The 24,883-nt window shown below is 39.1% G+C and overlaps 1 protein-coding gene across 6 annotated transcripts; it reads left to right on the plus strand.

Moving 5' to 3' along the window:
• The first annotated feature begins 635 nt into the window (after positions 1 to 635).
• On the plus strand, positions 636 to 21,694 carry BST1 (bone marrow stromal cell antigen 1). Of its 6 annotated transcripts, XM_087737430.1 has the most exons (10): positions 636 to 992; positions 4,746 to 4,875; positions 5,961 to 6,096; positions 6,573 to 6,655; positions 7,229 to 7,305; positions 10,274 to 10,366; positions 12,355 to 12,441; positions 12,879 to 12,938; positions 15,093 to 15,158; positions 16,094 to 19,516. In XM_087737430.1, coding segments are annotated over exons 1-10 (903 nt in total). In that variant the 5' UTR covers positions 636 to 822; the 3' UTR covers positions 16,095 to 19,516. The 6 variants fall into 6 exon arrangements, with proteins under 6 accessions (XP_087593556.1, XP_009461207.2, XP_087593553.1 ...); XM_009462932.2 differs by lacking the exons at positions 15,093 to 15,158; positions 16,094 to 19,516 and adding an exon at positions 19,982 to 21,694; XM_087737427.1 differs by lacking the exons at positions 15,093 to 15,158; positions 16,094 to 19,516 and adding an exon at positions 20,000 to 21,694.
• The last annotated feature ends 3,189 nt before the right edge of the window (positions 21,695 to 24,883 follow it).

The raw sequence follows: 24,883 nt of genomic DNA on the forward strand, positions 1-24,883 counted from the left end.
AAAGAAGCTGGAGGGAGAATAAGAATAAACAGAAGTCGAAGAGATTTCTTCAGTGCACAGAAAGTATGTCTTAATCCTTTTGGTCCTCAGTATGATTGATCCCTGCCTGCAACACAGTTTTGTTCATGAAGAAGACTTCAAAACACATATCATCACACCAAAATGTTGCTGTCAGTATCCAGGGGAGAGGTGCAAAAAGAGCTGACTGATGTTACCCCTATGTGTGATACAAGATCACCTGAGAATTTGGATGTTTGTGAGATCAGCACTTTACCTGCATATTTCTTTATACGTATTTCAGAAAATTTTTTTCAGCCATTAGAGAAATATGTGTAAAAAGTGTAGCCTTTTTAAAAAGAAAAGAAGCTGTTTTAAAACATGTTGCTTGGAAGCACTTGTGATGTTTCAAGAAGGTGTAGCATGGCAACAACTATTAAACAAACCTAAGGCATCATAAATACTGAAGTGGCAAGAGGTTTTTTCCTCTTTTTACTGAAATACACTGTAATTCTTCCCAGTTATCACCAGGTGGCAATATCATGACCTTAGAAGTCTCGTTTTGCTGAAGTGGGGAACAGTTAGGCATAAGGAAGTGATGTATCCCTGTGCTGCAATCGTTCCAGGAAACAGTTAGGTTATAGTCCCCAGCAAGGTTCAGATTTCCGTCTGTCTTCATCTTTTGTGTACGGAGCTATAGCCAGTACTGAAAATATTAAATGTTTAGCCTCCAGGTTTCCATTAAAATTGTATTTTAATACAATACAGTACAACTCTTTTTTTTTTCTTCCTTTTTGTTTTAAGAATTTGGGTTGTCAAGAATTCATGATGAAGAGCCTTTTTTTGTCTCTCTTACTTGTCTCTGTTCTGTTCATGAACAGCTTCTCAGAAGTGCAGGGGAGGAAATGGAAGGGCGAAGGTACAACGCAAAACCTGGAAAGTATTGTCATTGGAAGATGCTATGACTATATTAGAGTTGTGAATCCTGCTGTTGGGTAAGTTTTGCCTATTTCTGGATTAGTTTTTTGTGTTCCGTACAAAATGGTTATTAATCAGAAGCCTGATGTTTTGCTCCTAGCCATGAAAGTGATCCTGTTGAAGCCAACATGCTTGTAGCTGTCTGGAAACAAAAAACGAAGTTTGGTGGATGTCATATTAATAAAAGTAATGTAATTAAGGCAAGATTTTTAATCCTTCAACTTTTTATTTCACATTTCTGCCCCCCTAGTGCCACAGTGTTCTGTAAGGAGAACACTGCACAGAAGTGGTGGGGATGGTATTTCTGAAGTACCAAATCTCACAGTGCTCCTGGGAAGACCAGCTTTACTTTGCATGCCTTGTATGTCAGGTCATGCAAGAAGGAAAGCACCGCACTTTATAGCTATCCTATGGTACTGAAAGAGATTGAATAGCCCATCCACCTGAAGAATCAAGTAGTAATCAACTGCTGAAGTATGATTACCCATGAGCTTTCATTGTCTGTGTTTATTACACAGAACTGGAAGTCAGTCAGTCACACACTTTGGTAAAATGACCACTTTTTCTGTCCTCCTTGCATTGTTTGCGCTTCAGTAAAAAGGAAGAAACTAAGCAGGACAGTCTCCTGGAGTTCAGTCCTTTATTCTGCCACTAAAATTTTTCCTGATAGTTTGAAGAGGGATTTGCAGAGGGGGCCTGGCTGGGTGCCTGCAGCATTGAATTGTGGTCTTAATCAGCATTTGATTGTGTTGCATAATATCAGCAAATATCACCTCCTTCCCCCAACCTCCCATTTTCAGTTCCTGCTGCAAAACAGGAAGATACAGGGCTGAAAACAGGTTCATGGTTTTTAACAAAGGCAAAACATGTTTCTTGCTAATAACATTCTTAACTTACAAGAAGAGTTTTGGTTCAAGTTCCCAGTGAAAGAAAAAATCATCTTAATGCCAATAACACAGTACTAAAATTTCAGCTGAACAATTCAAGTTTGGCAAATTTATAAACACATCACAGTGGAAGGTGCCAATAAACTTTAACTATAGATTTTTACATACCTACAATATAATGTATAATATAAACTACAAAAACTTAAGTCAGTTAACAGTTGTATAGATATACGAAGTCTGGTCTCACCATAGGCTCTAGATAGGTAGAGTTCCTGTTGGAGTTAACAGATGTCACTTCATTTATATCTGAAGCAGGACATGACTAATAATACAGAATACACTAAAATGAGCAACATAAAGGATTGTTATTGTGGAAATGTTAACTTTATAGTTAACTGATTTGGGCTTTTAGAAATATAAATACAATATTCTTGAAAGTATTTCTATATGTCTCACGTTTATAATAGTTTTGTGGTTGTTGTGGTTTAACCCCAGCCTGCAACTGAGCACCATGCAGCCGCTCGCTCACTCCCCCCCAGTGGGATGGGGAGAGAATCAGAAGAGTAAAAGTGAGAAAACTCATGGGTTGAGATAAAGACAGTTTAATAGGTAAAGCAAAAGCCACGCATGCAAGCAAAGCAAAGCAAGGAATTCATTCACAGCTTCCCATCGGCAGGCAGGTGTTCAGCCATCTCCAGGAAAGCAGGGCTCTGTCACAGATAACAGTTACTTGGGAAGACAAAACGCCATCACTCCAAATGTCCCCCCTTTCCTTCTTCTTCCCCTAGCTTTTTATTGCTGAGCATGATGCCTTATGGTATGGAACAGCCCTTTGGTCAGCTGGGGTCAGCTGTCCCAGCTGTGTCCCCTCCCAGCTTCTTGCACACCCCCAGCCTCCTCGCTGCTGGGGTGGGGTGAGAAGCAGAAAAGGCTTTGGCTTTGACTCTGTGTAAGCACTGCTCAGCAATAACTAAAACATCCCTGTGTTATCAACAGTTTCCAGCACAAATCCAAAACATAGCCCCATAGTAGCTACTATGAAGAAAATTAACTCTATCCCAGCCAAAAACAGCACAGTAGTATATAATGGAAGTTTTAAAAACATATTTTTTTTTAACTGATTAGTATGAAATAAATCTAATATGACTTATTAGTGCCTATTAAGATTGGAAGGAATTGTCCTGAACTATAGTCCTTCCCCACCCTGTAGTTTCAAAAAGTATTTTTGCCAGCTAAGAAATTTTGAGTAACAGAGCAGAATAATCCTTTTGATTTACAAGCTGTTCAAACCTGGGTGAGAAGACATGAAGAAAAAAAATGCAGTAAGTGAATTAACCAGAAAATTACTGCTGGATTCAACTGTCAAGAAAGATGTAAACAGTTCAGTTGATCATGATTTACAAGTACTAGCATGAATAAGTGAGTGCTTACAGTAGACAGCTCTTTAGCAGAATGAGACTTAAGTATATACAGTTGTCAGAAGCTAAAGTTTAACAGCTTGAAATCAGAAATAGTGTGCAAATCCTTGTATCAAGTAAGGCTGTTTAAACATTGGAACTACTGATCAAGGGTCATATTGCAGCACTGAAGATTTTCAGATCAAGATCCCATATTTGCTTACGATATATTGCGGTTTTTTATATAGTTGTTGGAAGCATGACCAGAGATAGTAATCTCTGTAAGTAAGAGAATGTGTGATCTCTTTCCTGCATGGGAGCGGCATAGCTCTTCACAAGGGGTCCTTTAACTTTAAATTATCTGTGACATTCAGCATCGCAAAGCAGCTCCTTAAGGAATTCTCACGAGAAGTGCCAGCAGAAACCCCGCTGTCTATGGATGACATTAAATGAGCAAAACACTCTAATGGCAAAGTTTGGTTTACTTAACTGGGACTACTGTTGTTCAAGCTACAGCTTTGCAATTACAGCTGTTCGCATTAGGAATGCTGTGTGCACATAAAATACATTATTCTGTTCTGCGGAGTGTTCCCAGCATAGACGTTGTCACAGCGTATGTGGGGAAGGTACTGTGGGAAAGTGGTGAAAGTAGCAATTCCCTTTTTAATTACTCCAGGCAGGCTCAGAGCTGTGACAGATGAGATCCTGCAAATCCAGAGCGATAAGACACTTCCATCCCTAGATGGCCTGGCCTGGCCTGGCCTTCCACGGGAGATTATTGTCCCCAGTGGAGGGCTGGCAGAAGGGAACTGTTGAAGTGCACAGCCTAGCACCTTATTTCAGGCCCTCTACACGAGCAGTTTAAATGTTGAATCCAAACAGTATTTTTGTAGGTACTGCACAGTGACCGTACGTGTCCCACATGCTCAGCGTATTCATTCCAGCAAGGTAAAGCTGCATAATCCCAGGGTCTGTATACACAGAAGGCATCTCTTTGTCAAAACCATTATTTTACCATCAGAACTTTTTAGTAACTCCTCCTGCACTTGAATCTGACATTTTAAGAGTAATTTTACATTCCAGTAGCTTTGCACATGTAGCTACGCTTTAAATGAAAGAGCTTTTTGAATCTGCAAAATTTCAAAGCAAACTGTTTTCTTTAGTATTTCTACAATGCTGGATAGCAAGCTCACTGTGTACACTGTACCTTCTAAGATTTTTGTGGAATTACTATGTATTTCTAATTCCACACTGTAAATCCTAATATTTTCATTGCTACTTCTTCCTAATCTGCTGCTGTTAGGAGTCAGGAAAAGCCAAGACCTATATGCTCTTCCTGGGTTGCAAGTTTTCTACCACCCTGACTTCAGTTTTCTATTTTAACCTTGTGGCATTTTTAATTTTGGAATTTGAAGAAGTTGGGAACAAATTACTTTCTTGCTCTGCTTTGAATAAACAATTCTGCTATTTGTTTCAATGATTACAGTGAGAAGAATTGTGCAGCAATATGGGAAGCATTTAAAAATGCATTCATTAACAAGGATCCTTGCAGCATTCTACCTAAGGACTATGAATTATTTATCAACCTGTCATTGCACACAATTCCACCTAACAAGGTAATGATTATTAATGTTATGTTAACAGCCCTGTGACATCCAGCAGATTTGCCATGACACAGTTTAAAATTGACAAAGAGTCCTTCTGTGGCTGATACATGAATCATTATTTTTGTCCTGTCTGTAGTTTACAAACTAGGCTCAAGCTTGATGGCATTTTTCAGTGTCTTTGGCTGCATTTACTTTATGCAGTAACTTCCCAGCAACTTCTCTATTTTCATTCTACAAAGATCTCCCATTTTTGCTGCCGTGCTGGGAGCTCTGTTGTAGTCCTTGATTTTCTACTTCTCCTCAAGTTAGGTGCTCTGCCTGCAAAGATTGTGCCTGCTATCATCTTTTGCTTCCGCTCCTCACAGCCAAGTCTCAGGGCAGTGACATGTTAAACATTGACATGTTAAACAAGCATAAGCAGAAATGAGATAGGACACCATTATATGCTAGAAAACACTAAGTGTTTGATGTGCTGGCAATTGCAGAGAACTGTGAAAGTGCAAAAAACACGGCTCTTCGTGCCATCATATCCCATCAGAATGTGTGCTTTGGCCTTCTCTAAAAGGTTGTGCTTTAAAGCAGTTTTTCTTCTGGCACAATTATTCCTTATCTCTAAATGATACAAGCTAAACCAACAAATACTCCTGTCAACATAGGTTAATTCATGAGAGAGTTTTGCAAACACAGTGATAACAGCTAGGCATATGATTTTTTCACACTATAAGCCAACATAGCAGTATGAGAAAATTCTGCTAAGATAGACCTCACTTATGAATATCTGTCTTCCCTTTTTTCTCCCTTTTCCTAAATCTGTCTGCTGAGGAAGGCAAAGCTAGGCCTAACTATATTTAATATAGGTCTATATCCATTCCCGGCATGGTATCAATGCCCCTCAAGCCTCTAGTGATCATAATTTACACCACTGTAAGAACAAACTTTGTTCCTCTAAAGAGATAGCTAACATGTCTGGTTATTAGCTTAATTTTGAAAGAAATACCAAAACATGTTTTAAACTGTTTTTAATACCCCATAATCTCATTGTGTCCGCACCTGAGTGATGGTTCATTTCTTCTCCTTTTCCTTTTTTTATGTAGTCTCTCTTCTGGGAAAATAATCAGCTGCTAGTCAATAGCTTTGCTGGCAGAGGCCGTCGCTACATGTCCCTGGGTGATACCCTGTTTGGCTTCTTTGCAGATTTTCTAAACTGGTGTGGGCAGGCAAACAGCACTGGTAAGACGATGAGTGCTATATTAAACATCTGTCTGTAAAAACATAATGGAGACCGACTGCTGTGTTCTGGAGGAGCTCATTTTGCTCCAAGACAAATCAGATATAGCTTCACTGTCTCATTCTCTCCTGTTTTGTGTGAATATTTAACATTGCAGTCAGGGAAGCACACAGTGACATCTAAACAGTGCTGCACAGGAGCTAAACCTCCTTCTTAGTCCTCTGAATGTGGAGCTCTCTGCATCCTAGGTATAGAGTTAGAGCTGTTTCAGCCAAATTATTGATTAATGTCACTGTTCGTGTAAACTGCAAAGGATGGAAAATGATAGAAAAAAATACAACTGTCAGCTTTCAGTGTTATGTCAGACCATCTTGTATGTTCAGTGAGTAATGCAGGAATATATTTAACTGCTTTCTAAAGTAACTTTTTGTGGCCATTATCACCTCTCTAATAGCACAAATCACATGCCTTCCTACAGGACTGGATTATGAATCCTGCCCCACCACGAAGGAATGTGAAAACAACGCGGTGGAATCTTTCTGGAGGATGGCTTCAATCACTGTAAATAGTGCATTAGTGCTGACTTTGTACATTAGTGAGTGTGTCCTGGGTGGTTCAGGAAAACATCGCCAGATCAAAACAGATTTAAGTCTGTAACTGTGCTAGATTATTTCCTATGATACAAATACGCTTTTTTAGACTGGGTACAGTGTTTTATCAAGGGGAACCTAACTTCCACCTTAGCTAGACAATGTGTTAAAATTCTGTGTTAGCTTTGTTAATACATATTAAGCACCTACTAAGCAGAATAAGCACACTAGTCTGGTGAATACAGATCCTAAGTGACATTTGAGAGCCTTTATTCACATATCAAACCCAACACAGAGTGCCAAAATGCTTTCTTTCTATGCTGAAGAAACTATAGGTTTGAGAAAATAGTTTGAGAAGATGCATTGAATTCTTGTCCTCTCAACTGCAGTGACCTGCTAGGGTGCTAATTTGATATTATTTTCACAATTCTGATACTCTTCTTGGTAAAATTTTTTCCTTGGTCATTGTTGCTTGCAATACAATACCAAGTCACGTGACAAATCTGTAAGATGAGTTCTGAAAAAAAATTATTATGTATTGCAGTATGCGAAGCACAGTTCTGGGGTGATACATGTCTTGTTGAATGGTTCTGCAGTCGGAGGAGCTTATCCAGTCCCAGGGTAAGAAAACTGACTTATTTATGTGTACAAGGTCTGATGCCTGCAAGAAAAAGGGTCAGGCAGTTGTTTGGGTCTTCTGCTGCACAAAGCGTGGGAGGTGTAGCTGAAAGAGCTCGTTGCATCAGTCTGCTGAGTTGTGGGGGCAACTGTTAATTGTCCCCAGCTGTAGGAATTAACATGAAATGGATGAAAACAATCCTTTTGACTCCTGCATTTTACAAAGTGCTGTGGCAAGCAGGATAAATGCTCTTTGAAAGCAGCCTTCAAGTCAGCCAACATACTGTGGCAAAATGTGTATGTCTTCAAAAAGATGAGTGTTACAAAATTTCTATTCAGGGACATCTCCAAGGAGAGGACATTGTTACAGGGAGTGTAGCCTCTGTCAGGCCTAGGAGCAAACTTGTTAAGTTCTATAGCAAAAGTACTCGATCCTGCTATCTCTCCATGACCAAGAGAGGAGGTAGTTTGAGATCCATTATGGTTTAAGAAAGCAAAAAAGCTCATTTAGAAGGATAATAGCAAGGATTAGCTCCTTCTTCTCCTTATTCCCTCATATATTAAGGATAGATGTATTTTCCTTGATTTACAAGTGTACCACTATGCAGCAGTTCATCTAAGTTTATATTTAAGATTTATTCTAAAAACACACCTTTAAGAACTTTTACTGACTATGTAGTTGTAGCGACTGCCTGCCTTTGATGAAAAATACATCTTTCCTTACCTCAGCAACTGTCCTGACCAAGTCAGATCAAAAAAATCTTAAAAAAAAAAAAACATAGAACAGATCCTGCTCCTACATACTCACTGAGGACTGAAAATTATCATTGAAAAGTTAATTTTATCTCCAGGATAGGAGAGAAACAAGAACCATCTGTTCCAAAACACCTACTACCAACTTATCTCTGTACACAGCTTTCAGCTAATCAGGAAGACTTATATGGTCTCCTTGGGTTGGTCAGGTGGTCAGCTGGGATCAAGTCTTCTGCAAATGATAATACCTGGCAGCAGGTCAATCCCCAGAATCCCTTATAGATCCCTTATTTCAGAAACAGATTCCTTATTTCAGAAGCCTCTTACACATATATTAATTCTTTCCACCAGTTCCCTGGGTCGCCTGTCTGTTGGTATCGTGACCAGTGAAATCTCCTCCACTGGAACACAGCCTGCCAAGAAAAAAACAAAGCCAGTTACTCCATCTGTTTCCTTTGCTGTGCATCTTCTGGCCCATTTATGACTGAATTCATTTAAGAGATCTTGTTTGAAAGAGGCTTAGAGTTGAATAATTAATAACAGAAGGTGATCTAAAAGATCTACCTGTCTTCCTAAACATCTCTCTGGTCTATTTACAGGCATTTCAAAGCCACTTCCAAAGTTTATCCTGCATTACAGTTTGTACACTTAAATCATCATTAAGTTCCCTGTTATCATTTCAGTTAAGATTTATTTCTCACATCACTGCAAAATAACTTAGTTCATTCACACAGTTTGAATGTAGTTGGCAGACTTCTTTAATATTAGTTGGCTCAAGAACTGGTTTACTGAAGTCAATTGTACATTGTTCTCCACAGTTTCTGACTCCTCTAGTTAAAGATTCCTTTATATTTTGGAGGAAGCTGCATTTTTGTGGGCAATTAGATATGCATGAACGAGCAAATGAGTTAAAAATAACTAGAATCTTTATTTTTTGTTATATTTGCACTAAGACATGCTTGGACACCTTAGACGGACAAGCAAACCTACTGTTGCTGCTACTGGTCTTTGGTTAGCCACCGCTATACCAGACTTGACCAGAGTGGGCAGTTGGTATCCACCTCCTCATGTTCCACTTCTCCAGAAGTTTAAATTAACTTGGTAACTTCATGACACGTCTCGTCTGGCTGCCAACAGACACTGACAACCACCGTGCATCTTGTGCTTCCACACCAGAGCACCAGTAGTTTGCCTGCAGGCACCAGGAGGACAGAGCGGTGGTCACATTGCTACCGCTGGTCTCATCCTGGAGGTGACAACTAACAGTCCCTTCTAGTCTGGGGGGTCTTAGAGCATTTAAAGTGGCTAAGAGACACTTCGGCCCAGATGTAGACATTTAAGAAGGCCCATGATAGGCAAATCAGAGCACACACCTAGACTCAGGCTTGGACCAAACGTGCAGTGCAGACACAGCCCTTACAAGCTTTCTGAGAGAGAAAAAAAAAAAAGAGCAATTAAAAGGTTGGAAATCATTACAGTACATCTGGCTGGAAAGGTTAGAAATCGGTGGCTTTGAAATCCCTGCATCTCACAAAAAATTCAATTTACAGACATTAAAATAGTCCTTTGGATTCGGCATCTTTCATTTAATGTAAGAAGATTTAGTTGCCATTTTATTGCCTTGTTTTAATTGTCATTTAAATACCTATCAAAGTCAATTTACACAAGGCAATAAAGCGGAAGATTATTCCTAGGCCAGGGATGAACACGTCTAGAAGTTTCTCTTTTGTGCTCTTATGTGTCCTAGACAAATACTTCATGTTATTCTTGCTGTGATTTTGTATCTGAAAATATATTTGTCTTGTGGCTGTTGTTTTTTTATTTAAAGCAAAACTGTATTGTGTCTAAAAGCAATAACTACAAGAATGACCTTTTTCTTTTTTTACTAAGTATCAAATGCTTTTTGTTTTGGTTTTGCATTTGTTAAAGTTCGCTTCATTCGGGCTCACCTCTAAGTTGTAACTTTTTCAGCGGAGCCCCTCTACAATGAAGAATATGAAAACAAAACTTCTGATTAAATGCCTTTGACCTTTGAGGACATTCAGAATGTCAATCAGATTTTTTTCTACTCTCTGTTGAGTCTGATTGTAATCAGAAGATATCAATGTAAAGTAAGCCCATATACTACAGGAGGATCAGAACTTTGATTACTGCGAAGCGAAAAAAAGATTTCTTTTTCTTGTTCTTTATAGTTCTAAATATTTGTTTCTTGAATCAGGTTTTTTGCAGATTATGAAATACCTAATCTCCAGAAAGACAAAATCTCACAAATTGTCATCTGGGTTGTGGATGATATTGAAGGACCAGATACGTAAGTTATATCTTCCAAAAAAAATTCATTTCTCCTTTTTGAACCTGTCTTTAAAATTTCGCCTTAGTTTTCTGTTTGGTTATATTTGTATAGCAATTAAAATATTTTAGATGCTTTCACTAACACATAAGGCACACTCTGCCATTCCCACAGAGTATATATAAATACCAGAATTAGATAAAATAAAAATGAATACTAGGTCTGGAATCCACTCGTTAGTTTAGAGATAAGCATGTGTGGACCTCAGACCTTGAGTGAAGGTACATCATAAACAGTTTTACTAAGAAAAGGGTCAGTCTGAATTTCAGATTAAATTTTCACGTAAAATATTTCTTTTACCTTGCCAAATGCATACTTTTCATTTTCACCTATTTTAACTGTTTGGAAATTAGTAGAAGGAGGGAAATACCACCAGGGGGCTTGTCTTCTCTCAATACTTAAAATCAATCCAACAACAAAAAGTAGGCTTTAACAGGTCTAATTCTGCTGTTAATTACATTTAAAACAATCAAAAAACAGATCGGTCCAAACAGAATAGCGTGTTGGTAAATAGTCAAAGACCAAGTGAAGTTTTTCAACAGAAACACAGTGGAAAATGGACTTTGAAGTTAACAAAATAAAATAATTAGGCCTGGTTTGGGACTGATTAAAGGAAGAATTAATTCATTATAGTTTTTGTGGGGGCCCCTACAAATGTACACAAATGAATCGAGGGTAGAGGAGCAGAGGAAGTCAGTTTTACCCCAACCATCTGCAGGGTCCCTGCAATTTAATATAACATATGGTGGCACTTCATTGCTCTTAAAACTGCCCTGGCTGAAGAGGGCCAGAGAAACAGACTCAGATGTCACCATATCCACCACTGGTGGCTGAATCCCTGGTGTCATCTGCATTCTTAGGAGCGTGAGGCTTCTGTTATTGCTACTCAACCCTTTTTAGTTATATCCATTCATTTTGTGTCATTTCTCTTTCCCATACCATCTCTTCTCTTTCCTATCTCCTTTTCCTTCTCTTTCATCAAATTTTGGCATGGCCAACCCAGACCACATATTTTACCGTAGTGCTGTGGAGTCTATGACAAGAGAAGCATAGTTCAGATCAGCATTTCTCAGCTTTTCTCTTTAAATCAAAGAATCATACCCTTCTGGAACAAAAAACCATATAGCTCACCTTTGCAGAAGTTGCCCTTATTACAATGAAAAATTAAGATGAGCACTGAACGTTAATTTATCTTTCAGTTTGTGCTTGTCTGGATGCATGGGAATATTTGTGTATTTTTATTAATTGCTTTTACAATTATTTTGTTCATCCCCATATGGTTTCTTTAGAGTCATGAGTATTTACTGACCAATGGGTAAGTAACACTGACTTTAATACCTGACATTGGTGCAAGTTTTAGAGGTCTCAGTAGGTTCTGTGCTATGTCAAGCTTTCTTTTGCTAATTAGACCACAAAATAAAATCAGTGCTAGACACAGAAGCTTCATTTAGGATTGTTTCTGGGTTTTTTCATTCTCCCTGTGTTTTTCTATTGTTCTGTATGCAAGAGGACAAGCTTCTAACAAGAAGAATAATTCTGATTTATTATAACCAACCTATTCTGTAAAGACAGCTATCATCAACTTTAGCACCATCTAAATAGCTGCCAAAGAATATTACAAATGAAACATTTATTATTTTACAAAATTATTTAGCTCTTTTCCTGTTTATCTAGTGGAATATTGAACATGGGAATATTGGTTAATAGAATCTGCAAATGCTACACAGGCTGAAGCCAATCTTCCAGTCTCTGCAAACTGAGTATAAAATGTTAAACCACTGTAAGCAAATGAAGCATTATAAATAGCAATGTACACCAGTTGTCTGTAGGTGTTAAGGAATATGGATGAGGGAAAGTAATGGGGATTAACTTTATTAATTCCATCAAGTTCAGTGAAAGGAAATTAGATAATAAAAGACTTGCAATAATATTAAAATCCTTTCTCACAGAGATTCCTGTGGAACTCATACTGTAAAGATACTAGAAAACCGGCTGAAAACCCTTGGTTATGATGTCACCTGCACTGACAATTACAAGTAAGTGAAAATCCTTCATAAATACAGTGTATTTGCAGAAGCACCTCATCTATTTTAAATATTTTTTCAGACTTAGCATTTCTAAGCCATGCTTTGAGCAAAACACTACACCTTATTGTATAATTGTGTGATTAAGTGGAACATTGTATTTACCCAATGTCAGACACAGAAGATGGCCTCATGTATTCCACTTCACTGTAAAATCTTTATTTGGACTGAAAATCCAAACAACAGTTAAAAAGACTGTTGAATGTCTGCAGAATTACTAGTTATTCACAGTAGTATCCACAGCTCTGGTTATTCACAGTAGATATTAAGATAAATATCACTTAAGGGAAGCTTTAGCCATGGTAATACTGTTGAGTTTGTTTTGTTTCTTCATTTGTTTTCCTCAGCTTTCTGCCTGAAAGATGCTAAATAAAATGATATCTTCACAGGCCTGTAATGTTCTTACTCTGCCTGGATTATCCTGGTGATTCTAAGTGTACCCTTTCATCGTAAGTAAAAGAAGTTCAATCCATCTTGAGTGTCATTACAACCAAAGAAATAATGCAGAGGTCAACAGTTCAACAGATTCCACCTCTATCATCTGTTATATATCACCTATATGCAATATACAGTATTCTTGAATTTATTACTGTATATTGAGTAAGCAGTTTCTATCTACAGAAATTGTACACAATTGTCTGTGAGCACCTGGTATTCAAAATCAGGTGTTAATCAGTTCTTATCGATCACACAATCACACTGTATATCACTGACGGTATCAATGAAGTTTGTAAATATCAGTGTTCTGATGCAAAATCTATTACAAATTCAAGATTGTTTTCATTAATATTCTTTCTTGGATAATGAAATTGGAGGTCAATTGACAACAGATCTAAAGAACATTTTTCCAGCTACTGGAACTTTCAGTTCCAAATTTTGAGGAAGTTTTTTTTTAATCTTCCATTTTGTCTGCAAACCCAATTTCTATATTTTAATGTATGTACCTTGGGTCCGTAGGTTATCTGCAGAAAATGCAGATTACATCCAAGATACATCGTTCTTAATTAACAAGCATCACTCCCAAACTAGGTTTTAATAGTTTCCCTTCCTATCCATATTTTTCTTTATTATAAAAAGAAGATTAAATGAATTTATTATATATTTCAGTGAATTTACAGTAAAGATGACTGTTTTCAATTGTGTTTAAGTTTCTTAATCTATATGCTGTTGCATGTATAGGTACACATAAGATATTTGCACAGCTGAATATGAAAACTTCCTCACAGTTTGGAAAGCTGCAGGATAGATGCATAAAAGTTGTTCTCTAGTTATATTATTTTTATGCATAATCCATGAATTTGGCTACATCCTATCTCCTACTGTCCTTTCTGCCCTAATTCAAGCACCTGCAAATCTTTTATATGTTCATACCCATGTAATACTGCAATGATAACTTCTGCTATGAAAAACCTGATTTGCTGTCCCTGGTTATGGCAGCAGAGGTGCGACTCCTGCTTGCCTGCCTCTGGTTGTGTGGCAGTAGTGCCTCATGCAGTACAGAAAAGGAGGTATCTATCACTTTCTGTAGCATACGTTCATTTTTTAATACACCCTTACAGAGAAAGTGAGTGTTCTCTGTTCCTGCTGGTCACTGAAAGCTTTTACTTGTCATGCGACAACATTTATTCTTACATCCAAATTATATCCCAGCACCAACCTATAAATGTGCGATAAAACCAGTGGCATTTTAGATATCACCGAAACCTCGAGACTCCTTCTAGGTAGTAGATCATAGAACAGGTTTCCAGGCTTGTTAAGGCATTTGTTTGTTACTAGGTACCACTTGTATGGTGGATTAAAATAGGGTTTCCTTGTTCTGCCAGTGAATGGTAAAGCTTTTGTTCATGTGTCAAAGGAAAATACAGTTGTTCCATGCAAAATCACAGATGTGAACATGGTGGCAATATTAACAAACTGGAGGAAAAAGCACTTTACAGGACTTTAAAAAATATAATATTGTGAACTCTTAACAGAAGATTTTTCTCTTCTCCCAGGTTTTAAACCATTTCCCTCAAACTTTTGTATTTGTGGGTACGTTCCTCAGCTGAGGAAACCTGGATGAAAAGGCTTTTGGAAACCATTAATGTCTTTTTCTTTCACCTAAGGGATGAGCATACCAGTTCTCCAGTATTACTACATAGTGCTTCCAGTATGTAAGCAGGGGAGCAGCCACCCCTTCCTTTCCATCCATGTCGGTACTTAAATTAACATAATCACTAGTGTATTCCAAGCACCAGTCTCATACTCTCCTGGGGTAACTACTAAGCAACTCAGCTGTTATCCTCCTCCTTAGGAAAAGTTTCCTTGCTTCTTTCCTTCCTGAGCCTTCTATTCCCTCCTGTACGCATGGCAATGTAATAGCCTTGATTCACTTCATATCTATGCTCTTCTTAATCAAAACAGAGCTTCCCAATCTGAATGCTAACTATCACTGCCTCTCCCATAAATTTAAGTAGCTAAAATACTTCAAGCCAATGAATACCTACACTTTTCCCCAAATCACTTACTTCTCTGCAATGAATAACATCTCAATTGAAATTAGCTGCCCTTTCAGAAAGAGCCTGAAGCAGATGTATATAAATTATTTGATGATTATCTTCTAGATCTGTTTTCTCTGTTGATGGATCCCCGCTCTCCGATGGTCCATTAAATGACATGGGAACAATTTGGTCAGTAGTGGTATCGCTATTAAGAGCGTGTATCTGTTAAGAAAAGGCTTCCTTTGCATAGCGTGTGCTCAGCGTACACACATTGCATTTTCATACTTCCATAATAAATAGTGAGACTAGGCACGCAGGCTCCATCACATCCCCTTTCACAATGGCTATTTGCTGTTACAAGACTGATAGCTGGCTTCTCAGCCTCCAGAGAATGATGTCCCGTGCCCAAAAATATCAGAGCTGTGGAAGTGACTTTTTTGTCACAACTCCCATTACATCAGCAGAGTAGGGCTGTGTCAGGGTAGCAGAGGGATGACCTAGAAGGTGCTGTAGTTTACTTGGGGCTTCTTGGGTAGTGATAGTGCCCCTTAACTCCTCTCCAGACTGGAACTATGTTCCCGCTGAGTAAAAAGTTAGACTTTGGCTTGTTAAGTTGACACCCTGATGTTTGAAAAACACTTGTAAGTAAAAAAATACCCACTAGATGGCATAGATGGCTTACAAACATAAGCAGAAAGGCAGCCAGATGCAACCTATTAGTAATGGTATTTATTACTTGCGTTATTGCAATGTCAGGGAGACTTAGAAATGGATCTGGATGCTGTTGTATCAAGTGCCGTAAAACTATAGACCTCTAGGAACGCTGCTGTCTGGAACGGATCTATACAATCTCAAGCATAAGGCCAGACACAGTAAATGGATGTGGAGAGACGAGGAGGCTCAACTATTAAGGTAGAAAGGAGTGTTCCCAGGGTTTTGCACACAGATAGCCTGTTTATAAAATCATGACAGCCAAAGGAGATCTGGTGGCACGCTATTAAAAAGAAACTTCTAGGTTAGCACTTGGACTGCAAACTTCACCCTTGGCAACAAACGCCTGATATTTAAAAGAATCCTAACTCAGCTCTGTGCTGTGAACATCCTGTTTGTTTTCTTTTCTTTAGATCTGCACCAGCAGCACAAAGAGGACCTATATCTTCAGACAGAGGAGGCAGCTGGAACAAGCTCATGTTTGTTTCTTTTTTAGGCTTTTTGTTCAGATTTGCTTTAATCAACTGAATCCATATCCTCTGTTTGCCTTAGCTGACTATAAATTTGGCTTTAACTAATTTCTAACTGCAATTTCACCCTAGTTCTGGGACTGGCAAACGTGCATATTAAGACCCTGCATACTTCTATCTAGATACCAACTACTTTTAGTAAAAAAATTGTTATACTGCGCCAAGAAAGCCTCACCCTTCATTTTCTTTTCTTGAATAGAATAAATCCATTGCTATTTCATCTTCTCTTTATTCTCCAGAATTAAACTGAGAATAATACTTCCTGTTCACATATTGCAGAAAGAAAAGTGAAACTATGCCTGTCATACATCTCCCACACAGCTTGCTTGTTCATAAAAACGATCCTAGCATTTGGCCTTGGAAACTTAAGTGTCTGATTATTGTGTTTTGGGATGGGGAAATATGAATTCAGATGGGAGAGAGCTTAGATTGCTCACTTGGTACAAGATACAATAGGTGAGACAGTGGAAAAATTAAATTCATTTTCATAAGTGGTCGAGAACTTGGGCCAAACTTACCTGAAACAATCATACAGCGAGATTCTGGCTTGCATACTTGCATACAGTATTTTACCACATAATATTGATTGCTTCACCATCCACGGAGCTGTTCCTCAGCTGGCTGTTTCTTGGCCACTGGATAGCCAATAGTCAGGAATACCAGGTCTAGAAAGTTCCACAGGTTTTCCACCATGATGTGATAGTTGATCACCATGATGTGATTTATGGCATATCAAATTCAGACAAGAACCTGCCAAGTCAGATATCTGCCTGCTTGCAGTGAACTCAGCATGCTTCAGAATATATTGAGGAGAGAGCAGATGCCATCTTGAAGGTCTCTGAGTTACTTCTGTGAATTATCTAAGTGTTCCAGCTAGATATTCCTTTAAACCACCAAGACATCCAGCTACCAAGATGCCACATAAATCTTTGGAAAAAAAATAGTTGTTATTCTAGAAAAGAACTTTAAGTAGAATTTTGTTGCACATTCTCTGTTAGCTTCTGTATTATTTATTTGTGTGTGTATTAGCTGGTTGTCAGGAAACTGGGATGGGATGTGCCTGTTATCTCAGTGCATCTGATTTAGGACTCCATAGTAAATTTACATCCTTTCAGTCCCTGGTACAACTATATCATGTTGTATGTTTGAAAGATAAAATAGCTGAAATATGTTGTTGTTGCTTATTTGTATGGCTTCCATTCCTGTAATAATCTTTAATTTGGTTTTAATGCAAATCCCGTTATATTACACACACAGTTGCATTTGCGTGTGTCACAGCTGGGTTTAGGCTCCAGCTTGAAGGATTTTGGGGTCTGTTTCAGACACTTGCAAAAGTACTGAAATCAGAAGTTACAGACCTTTGAAAATCTGGGCTGTATTATGCCTCAAAATTGTTCTCTACCTATGCTGAAACATTAGCCCTTTGATTAGTTCCTTCAACATCCTCCTCATTTTTGTTGCTTGTTTGATGCTGTCCTTAACAGCAGCTGCCAGAATAATGAGAGAGGTATCTGTTTGTAACACAGACACACCTCAGATGATAACTCAACCCAAGCAATTGATCAGTCTTCTGTTTATCCACAGCAGATCACGTCATGACACATTTTGGACCACAGGCTATAGAGATAGAGCATATGAGGCTCACAAATACGTGTCCAAGCCATCGTTTGGTCTAGTGTTTTCCTGCCCACTGACCTGTATATTACAGTGTGTGCGGGATTCAGAGAGTAGCTAAATACCATTAACAAGCCATATGCCTCTTAGGCAACTTCCATCCACAAGCCAAGCATCCCAGCTGGCCAACTTTTGCTTTCCAGCCTACAAAAAGCTTTCCAGCCTCTGGATGCAATCCACTCCAGCAGTGCGGTCAGTGCTGGCTGTTACGTATGATACCAAACACACTGTAGGAAGTGCTAAATAATTCTGTTTTGAAAAAAAAAAGTAAAATGCAAAGTAGGGTAGATGCAATTCAAATAATTTGAAGTTATTTACTGCATAACCTTAAATCAAGAACAACACACTCAGAAACCTCTTGCAGTGTTTTCTTGTTTCTAATGTTCTTGCCTCTTTTCCCATTACTTCAACTTGGTAGCAAAGACAGCAATTTTTTTTTCCAATATCTTTTGAATAAAGTGACTCAAACTTGCTGGAAAAGCTTGGGAAGATCTGTAAAGGTTTTTAGCTAACCAACTAATATAGCTGGGGAAAAAAAAAAGAAGGCAAAGTTTTAGATGCATAGGCTTCCTGAGATCTTAAAGGCAGCAAATTTCAAGCTGAGTGTGGATCAGTTCTTAAGAGTTTAATATAATGGTTTTAATCTGTGCAAAAGAACAGTGTGACTGGCATCTCAGAAGCTGAGGGGCAGAAGAAGTGTCAGCAAAGCAAGAAACAATAAGGTTATTTGTTACTCTGGGAGGGAGGGAGAGACATGAACAAAAAGTCAAAAAAAAAAAAAAAGGCAAGAGAATCCTGTATCTCTCTCTTTTTTATTTCTACATCTACAAAGTGTGTGAATAGTGCTATTTACACATACATTTTACACTTACGTGGTGAGAATCAGCTAGGTATGCCTGTGCTCTGTCTTGAACATTCGTTAAATGCTCTGATTAGCAATGTCTCATGTAACAGCTGTGCCAAATTTGGAGAAATCATAATGTCTAAAAGGCATCTACCCTTCTACGTAAACTCATGAAAGCCTGGTAATGTTCAGCACGGTGCTTCAAGTATAGATTCAAAATGTTTCAATCATCCGTACTTGTACTAGCAGTACTGCAAAAACAGATGTCTCCAGACCTGAATTCAAGGGGGGAAATGTTTCATATGAAAACATTATGTATATCACTTCATTTTGAATCCAGTTGGATGCCACAATCCTGCTCAAATCTCTTAATATCCAGCAGATATCCATGGCAAATGAAAGCATCATGTACAGGAGCATAACAAGGTGCTCTGCATTTCTGCAGACAGACCTGTGGAAGCTACTGATACTAAAGCAGTATTTCCTGTCTTTGCCCGTTTTGTGGACCACTTAAGAACTCAGTTATGTCACACTCTTCATTCCTATATAGAAATAAATATAACCTCCTTTTCTGCTAAGCTACTTTTTTTTTCTGCTGTGTGTGTTCCAGTCATTGTATCTGACAACAGCCGAACTCTAATTCAGAGTCATTCCTTTTTTCAGCATCTATGTGCATGCACACATACACATCTGCTCATACCTCCTTTGTCAACTTCTAAATGCAAGCTCTTGAGTGCTCTGGCATAAGAAGTTATGAGAATAAAGCAAGGACAACTTGTTCACCTCTCTGCCCTTTTTATACTGCTGGTGTTTATTTTTGTCATATTGGCCTTGACGTGATATTCAGCTGACATGACTGTGTTTCTGATCAGCAATCTCAACTGTAGTGAAACTTGAACTGAAACCTCAAGAAGCTGCATAATACTTATTTTTCCAAGAAAGCAAACTCTTTTGGTAGTTTTCAATTGGATTGGCTAGAAATAATTCTGATGTGTTCTGCTTCAACAATAGAGAGTGTAAAGTGGAAGAAGGGTGCTTTTAGCAGAGCCAAGAAGTTTGGTTTAAAATAGCTCAGTATGGGGAGGCACAGTATCTTAATTTAGCCAAACGTTCGGGTGGCTCAAGCACTTCAGAAGTGTTTTTCTGATTTTCAGGTTTTTCCTAATTCCAGCTTCTGCCCAGTCTAAATTTACTTGCCATTTTATTTAAGAGGTGAAGGCTATAATCTGCCAGATTTTATTTATAATCTGCAGGCGTCTGATTTCCTACAGTTTCCTGCGAATTATGAAGGCAAGCTCCGAGGTGACCCTGTCGCTCAGTGCAGCAGCACGGTTGAAGTGCAGGCTGGCAGGAAGAGGGGCGCAGGAAACCGGAGCCTGGGAGCATGGCCTGTACGTACCCCCACACCGTATCCACCCTGCCCGGGCAGCCCCTCCTCGCCTACCTTCTCCTCTCCTTCCTGCAGCCGCAGCAAAGGTGAACCTGATCTCAGTTCAGATGAGTTATTTCATATTTTTAGCAGAATATGTGAGTGGAAAATTATGATGATGGAAGTTTTATAGAAGGAAAATGAAGGAGGAAATTATAATACACATTTCCTTTGAGTAGCAGGCAGTGAAGTAAAGTAACTAGTACTTTACTTGTGACCGCTTGATTAGGAATACCTCTGCGCTATGTAAGCAGTAAGTGTGGTAAGTTCCCAGAGGGCAGAGGGGATCCTCCAGAACTGTAGGTCTGGAATAACTCAAGTTATACCATTAGTTACAATAATTAACAAACAAATAGTATTTTTAATCCAGTAACTGTGTTTGCCTGGGCATCTCTTAGTGATTACACCTGATATAGTCTGATATCAGGTGCTAATGAGTGCTTGGGTAAATAATTATCAAGGAATGTCAGGTATTGCAGGCATAAACTGGGATGTCAAGAATTTGGCAAACACTGGATCACCAAACTGCAGGAGGACTCTTTTTTTTTCCCATTTGCAACAGGTAAAATCAAGAGAGCAGTGCTAAGAAAATGACAGGTATTCTGTATGATATGCTAAGTCAGGGTACAGGTGTGGAAAAGCTCCTAGGTCACACTATACCATTTTGAAGAGCAGCAAGCGAAGAAGCAAATGAGCAGAAATAAGTATTCATTCAAAATCTTGCAGTCTCGGATCCCAGCTGTAGGGCATGCTGGCCTGTGTCACGCCTCATTCGTACTTTTCCTTTCATTTTAAGGAAGGATGCCAGAAAATCCAGCATTGGTATTTCCACAAAGCAGAATGAATGCTCTGGGCTTTCACTCTGAATTTTCTGTCACCACTGCCCGTTAGCATGGGGTTAAAAAAAAAGACCTGCTGGAATAATATGAAAAAGGCATGATCACAAGCAAAGTATATGTCATATATCATGCAAAAGGAAGTTAAGGACAGTAAGACTACCCAATAAACTTGGAAGCCACAGCATCAAATCCTGGACAAATATTTATATGCTTGTATACAAAAGCCTATTTTACACAGCTGGCAAGCAGGAAATACCTCGTTTTTCAAGTTTATTGTTTTTTGACCTTTGAACAATCACATGGGTCCTTTCCAAGTGGCAGATCTACCCCCTATAGTTCTTTTAGGAGAATTTTTTGCAATTTACACACTCCTGTGCTTGCAGAGCATACTTCTGTATCAACTTTGTTTCCTTGGCCTCCTCGGTGGGATGGGAGCCTCCTGGGTATTTCCCTTCAGAATGTGTGAGCAGCATAATAATTGGTACTGGCCAGAAAACAAGCACTCGATTTCATGAAAGTCGGTGAGGTTACTGCATTTGCTTTTCCTCTGCACTAAAACTAAACCTTGAAAAACATTTTGCACAAAAAAAGTACAGCAACCTCATCAGAAATCACAGTAAGATGCCTCACTGCTAGGTTATAGCTCTGGTATAGCTCTCGCTTTCTTGCAAACTCTTCTATTGCAGCTGTTCCATTTTGTATAAATTAAACATGTAAAAAAATATTTTCTTCATAGTCTGATTCATGTTGAATGCATGATTCATTAAATGTGGGTCCCCCACTCTGCAGATCAGTGCTTTAAACATTATACCCTTGAATGTGTTTGGTTTTTTTTTAATTTGTCTAGGACATCATTTTCTGACATGTCTAAATAGAAAGGCATATCAAAAAAGGTGAAGGTGATACAGACAAATGAAGCAACTGTTTCCTCAAACTGTTGTGGAGCCACTCCACAGCTTGTGTCCCCACTCCTCCACCTCCTTCCCCACCAGCAGCGTGTTTGCGTGTAGCGGATCTCTCGCCACATTGCCTTGCTCCGTGAGAAAATCAATGCACAAACCCCAACTATGACTTTGTTTTGTTACAAACCCACCACTCTGGCTGAGAGAGAAATTGGGAGCTGCAAAATGAAAAAGCAGCACTGCTGACAGCCGGGAATTCTTCAGGCAATAGCAAAGCTTAGGAAGCACCAGGCTCTCCAAGCGAAGGGGAAGGAGCAGATGGCCTGACGCTCAAGAGAGCCAGTAAGGGAAACAAGCGCAGAAATGGGAGGAAGAAGCTTGATCCAAAGAGGGGGAACGTTTTGGATGCTTTGGGATCTTTGTTTGCAATCAACAAAGAAAAGATCAGTCATTAGTGTCTGTTACCCTGTCTCACACTGAACAGCACAGTCAGTGCTGTCATGGCTCCAACTGGCTACGAGCTCGCTCGCACAGCGACAAGCGGAGAAGCAGGTGCTGATCAGACAGGCAAGGGGAAGGGAACTAGACTGTGCACGTCTGTGCGGAGAATGATTAAGGAATAGCTGTTCCCAAACACCCCTTCCCGGGACATGAGCTTTAAATGCACATCCCAGCATAATGGTATTAATTTGTAAGGCAGTCAAAAGTGTAGCACAGTTTGAAACATCTGAGCTGAAGGACAGATGTCACGACTTCTGAGAAAGATCAGGGTACGGCTATATTCTTGTCAGTGGATCTCACTGGACACTTGATCCTAGTGAAATAATCTGGCTGTCCATAAATCATGTCCCAGAAACAAGCAGCTAAAAATCTAGTCCTTCCAGTGCCATTGCAGTAGAGCACAACACTAAGGGAAAAAGCAGCCACTACTTTAGGGATCTCAAACTCTTGTGAGCCCTGAGAAGCACTCATCCCTTATGCTAGCTCTGTAGTCTGCTGTGAAACAATAACATATAAAAGATTGGAGCTAGCTTTCTATGCGGTGTTTGGGAGAGGTTTCCTGATCAGAAAGGTTTTTAGAAAAATTAATATATATACAACTAAAAAAGCCTTTCAAAACATCCCTGAATCATTACAGAGGAACTTCAAAGGAAAACAGGCAAACAGCAATAATTTTCCGTACAAGGCAAACAAACCTTATCTATCCAGGCAATCAGAAAGGTTTGGAAAGCTAATTTACTGCTCAGGAAAATTTAGCACTTGCTGATAAAAGATTTCTCCTCCATACTGAAGCACAATGTTTGATGAGAGGAAAATACACTTGGCTTCCTTTGTTTCTCCAGTTGTGATCTCCCATTTGAAAGTAAGGGCATTTGCAAGGTCAGAATAGGGTGAGACAGAGATTGTATTCTAGGACTCAAGGGAACTGAAGAGTCCACAACCATTTCTGCTTTATCAAATGCCTAAGGGAAATCATTTGTGGAAAAAAAAAGGAATTGATCCTCACACAGCCATGCTGTAACTCTTTAGTGCGGCTTCCCTTAATCTCATCTATTTCTTCCAAAAATATTAATCTAAGAGGAAGCATTTCTTAAAATCTTTTCGAAATGACTGGCGGATGGGTGTCAGAAACCTTGTAAAAGCCTGAACATCATGAGTCTCCATGAGACATTTCAGTATGCTATAGCAACAAATCTTCCAAAAGAAGATCCAGAAAGTTATCCAGGAAGGATAGCTTCTTCCACTATCTAGAGGGCATTGTAGAGAAGATGGAGCCATACTCTTTTTCAGGGGTGCACAGTGAAAAGACTAGGAGCAATGGTCAAAAAGTGCAGCAAGCGAAATTCTGGCTAAACATTTTAAAAAAATCACCATGAGGGTGGCTGCCCAGAGCGGTTCTGGATTCTCCATCCATGGAGGTTTTAAAAACTCCACTGGAGAATGCCCTGAGCAACCTCATCTAACCTTGAAGTTAGCCATGATTCGAGCAAGTGGTAGGACCAGATAACCTGCAGAGGTCCCTTCCAACCTACATTGTTCAGTGGTACTGTCAGTTTTCGAAGAATGGCAGTTACTAAATGTTTTCTTTCTGGAAGGGCCTGTCATATGTAGTACTGTCCCCTTTTTTATTTCATAATGCTAATGCGTAACTGGAAAGACAGCTTTATTTTTGTAACATCTTTAGCTGTCCATAGAATTTTAGCAGTCAGTCATACTGGGTGCATTTATTTTAAAACCTGATGGCTAACATGTTTTATCAAGGACATTTAAAATTCTAATTTAGGCAGCACAAACAACATTCCACAGCAAGTTGCATTCACAGTCAGCCTTAAGCTACCTGGAGATTTGCTCTCATACGTAATTGATTTCAGCTATTGTCTTCAAGGGAAGATTAGCTATATTTCCATCTGTCTTCAATTCCCTAAGTCCCAATATCTTTGGAGACCTGTCTGATAAAGTTCTTCAGTTCCACTAGTTATTCATTAGAAAGCATGAAGATCTGTCTGCATTCTGCAAATGGTTATCACAAAATTGTAGCTTCAGAGAATCATATAGGTTGGAAGGCATCTCTGAAAGACAAGAGTAGCTTTGCAGTGATATAAGCCAGCTTGTCCTTACTATCTTCAGATGCATCTCATCTGGACACAGGGACTTGTATTCAACGAGGGTGCTTAAATGGTCCCTAACTCCATCTTTCTCTACTATTGGTAGTAATTTTCTCCGCAAAACTCCTGCCTGGGCACTGTAGGCACAAAGACCGTAGGAGGCCTGAGAACTGACCTTGCCAGTGAAAAGTGAGTCAAAGAAGGCTTTGAGTCGCCTCTGCTTTTTCAATGTCCTTTTAGACTAGGTCACCTACCCCTCTGAGCAGCGGCACCATCTTTTCCTTGGTGTTCACCCTGCTGTGGATGTGCCTGTGGAAGCCATTCATGTGCCCTTCCACACCTCAGCAGTTTTAACTTCGGTCCAGGTTTGGCTTTCTTA

The sequence above is a fragment of the Nipponia nippon genome, unplaced genomic scaffold, assembly GCF_047370975.1.
Source record: "Nipponia nippon isolate SJK-2023a ecotype South Korea unplaced genomic scaffold, ASM4737097v1 scaffold_6, whole genome shotgun sequence".
Lineage (NCBI taxonomy): Eukaryota > Metazoa > Chordata > Aves > Pelecaniformes > Threskiornithidae > Nipponia > Nipponia nippon.

Excerpts from the sequence above, each read along its gene's own strand:
- BST1 (XM_009462932.2), top strand. The coding sequence starts at position 823 with ATGATGAAGAGCCTTTTTTTGTCTCTCTTACTTGTCTCTGTTCTGTTC. Across the intron at positions 993-4,745 it reads GTTGTGAATCCTGCTGTTGG|TGAGAAGAATTGTGCAGCAA; the intron begins GTAAGTTTTGCC and ends CAATGATTACAG. Across the intron at positions 10,367-12,354 it reads GATATTGAAGGACCAGATAC|AGATTCCTGTGGAACTCATA; the intron begins GTAAGTTATATC and ends CCTTTCTCACAG.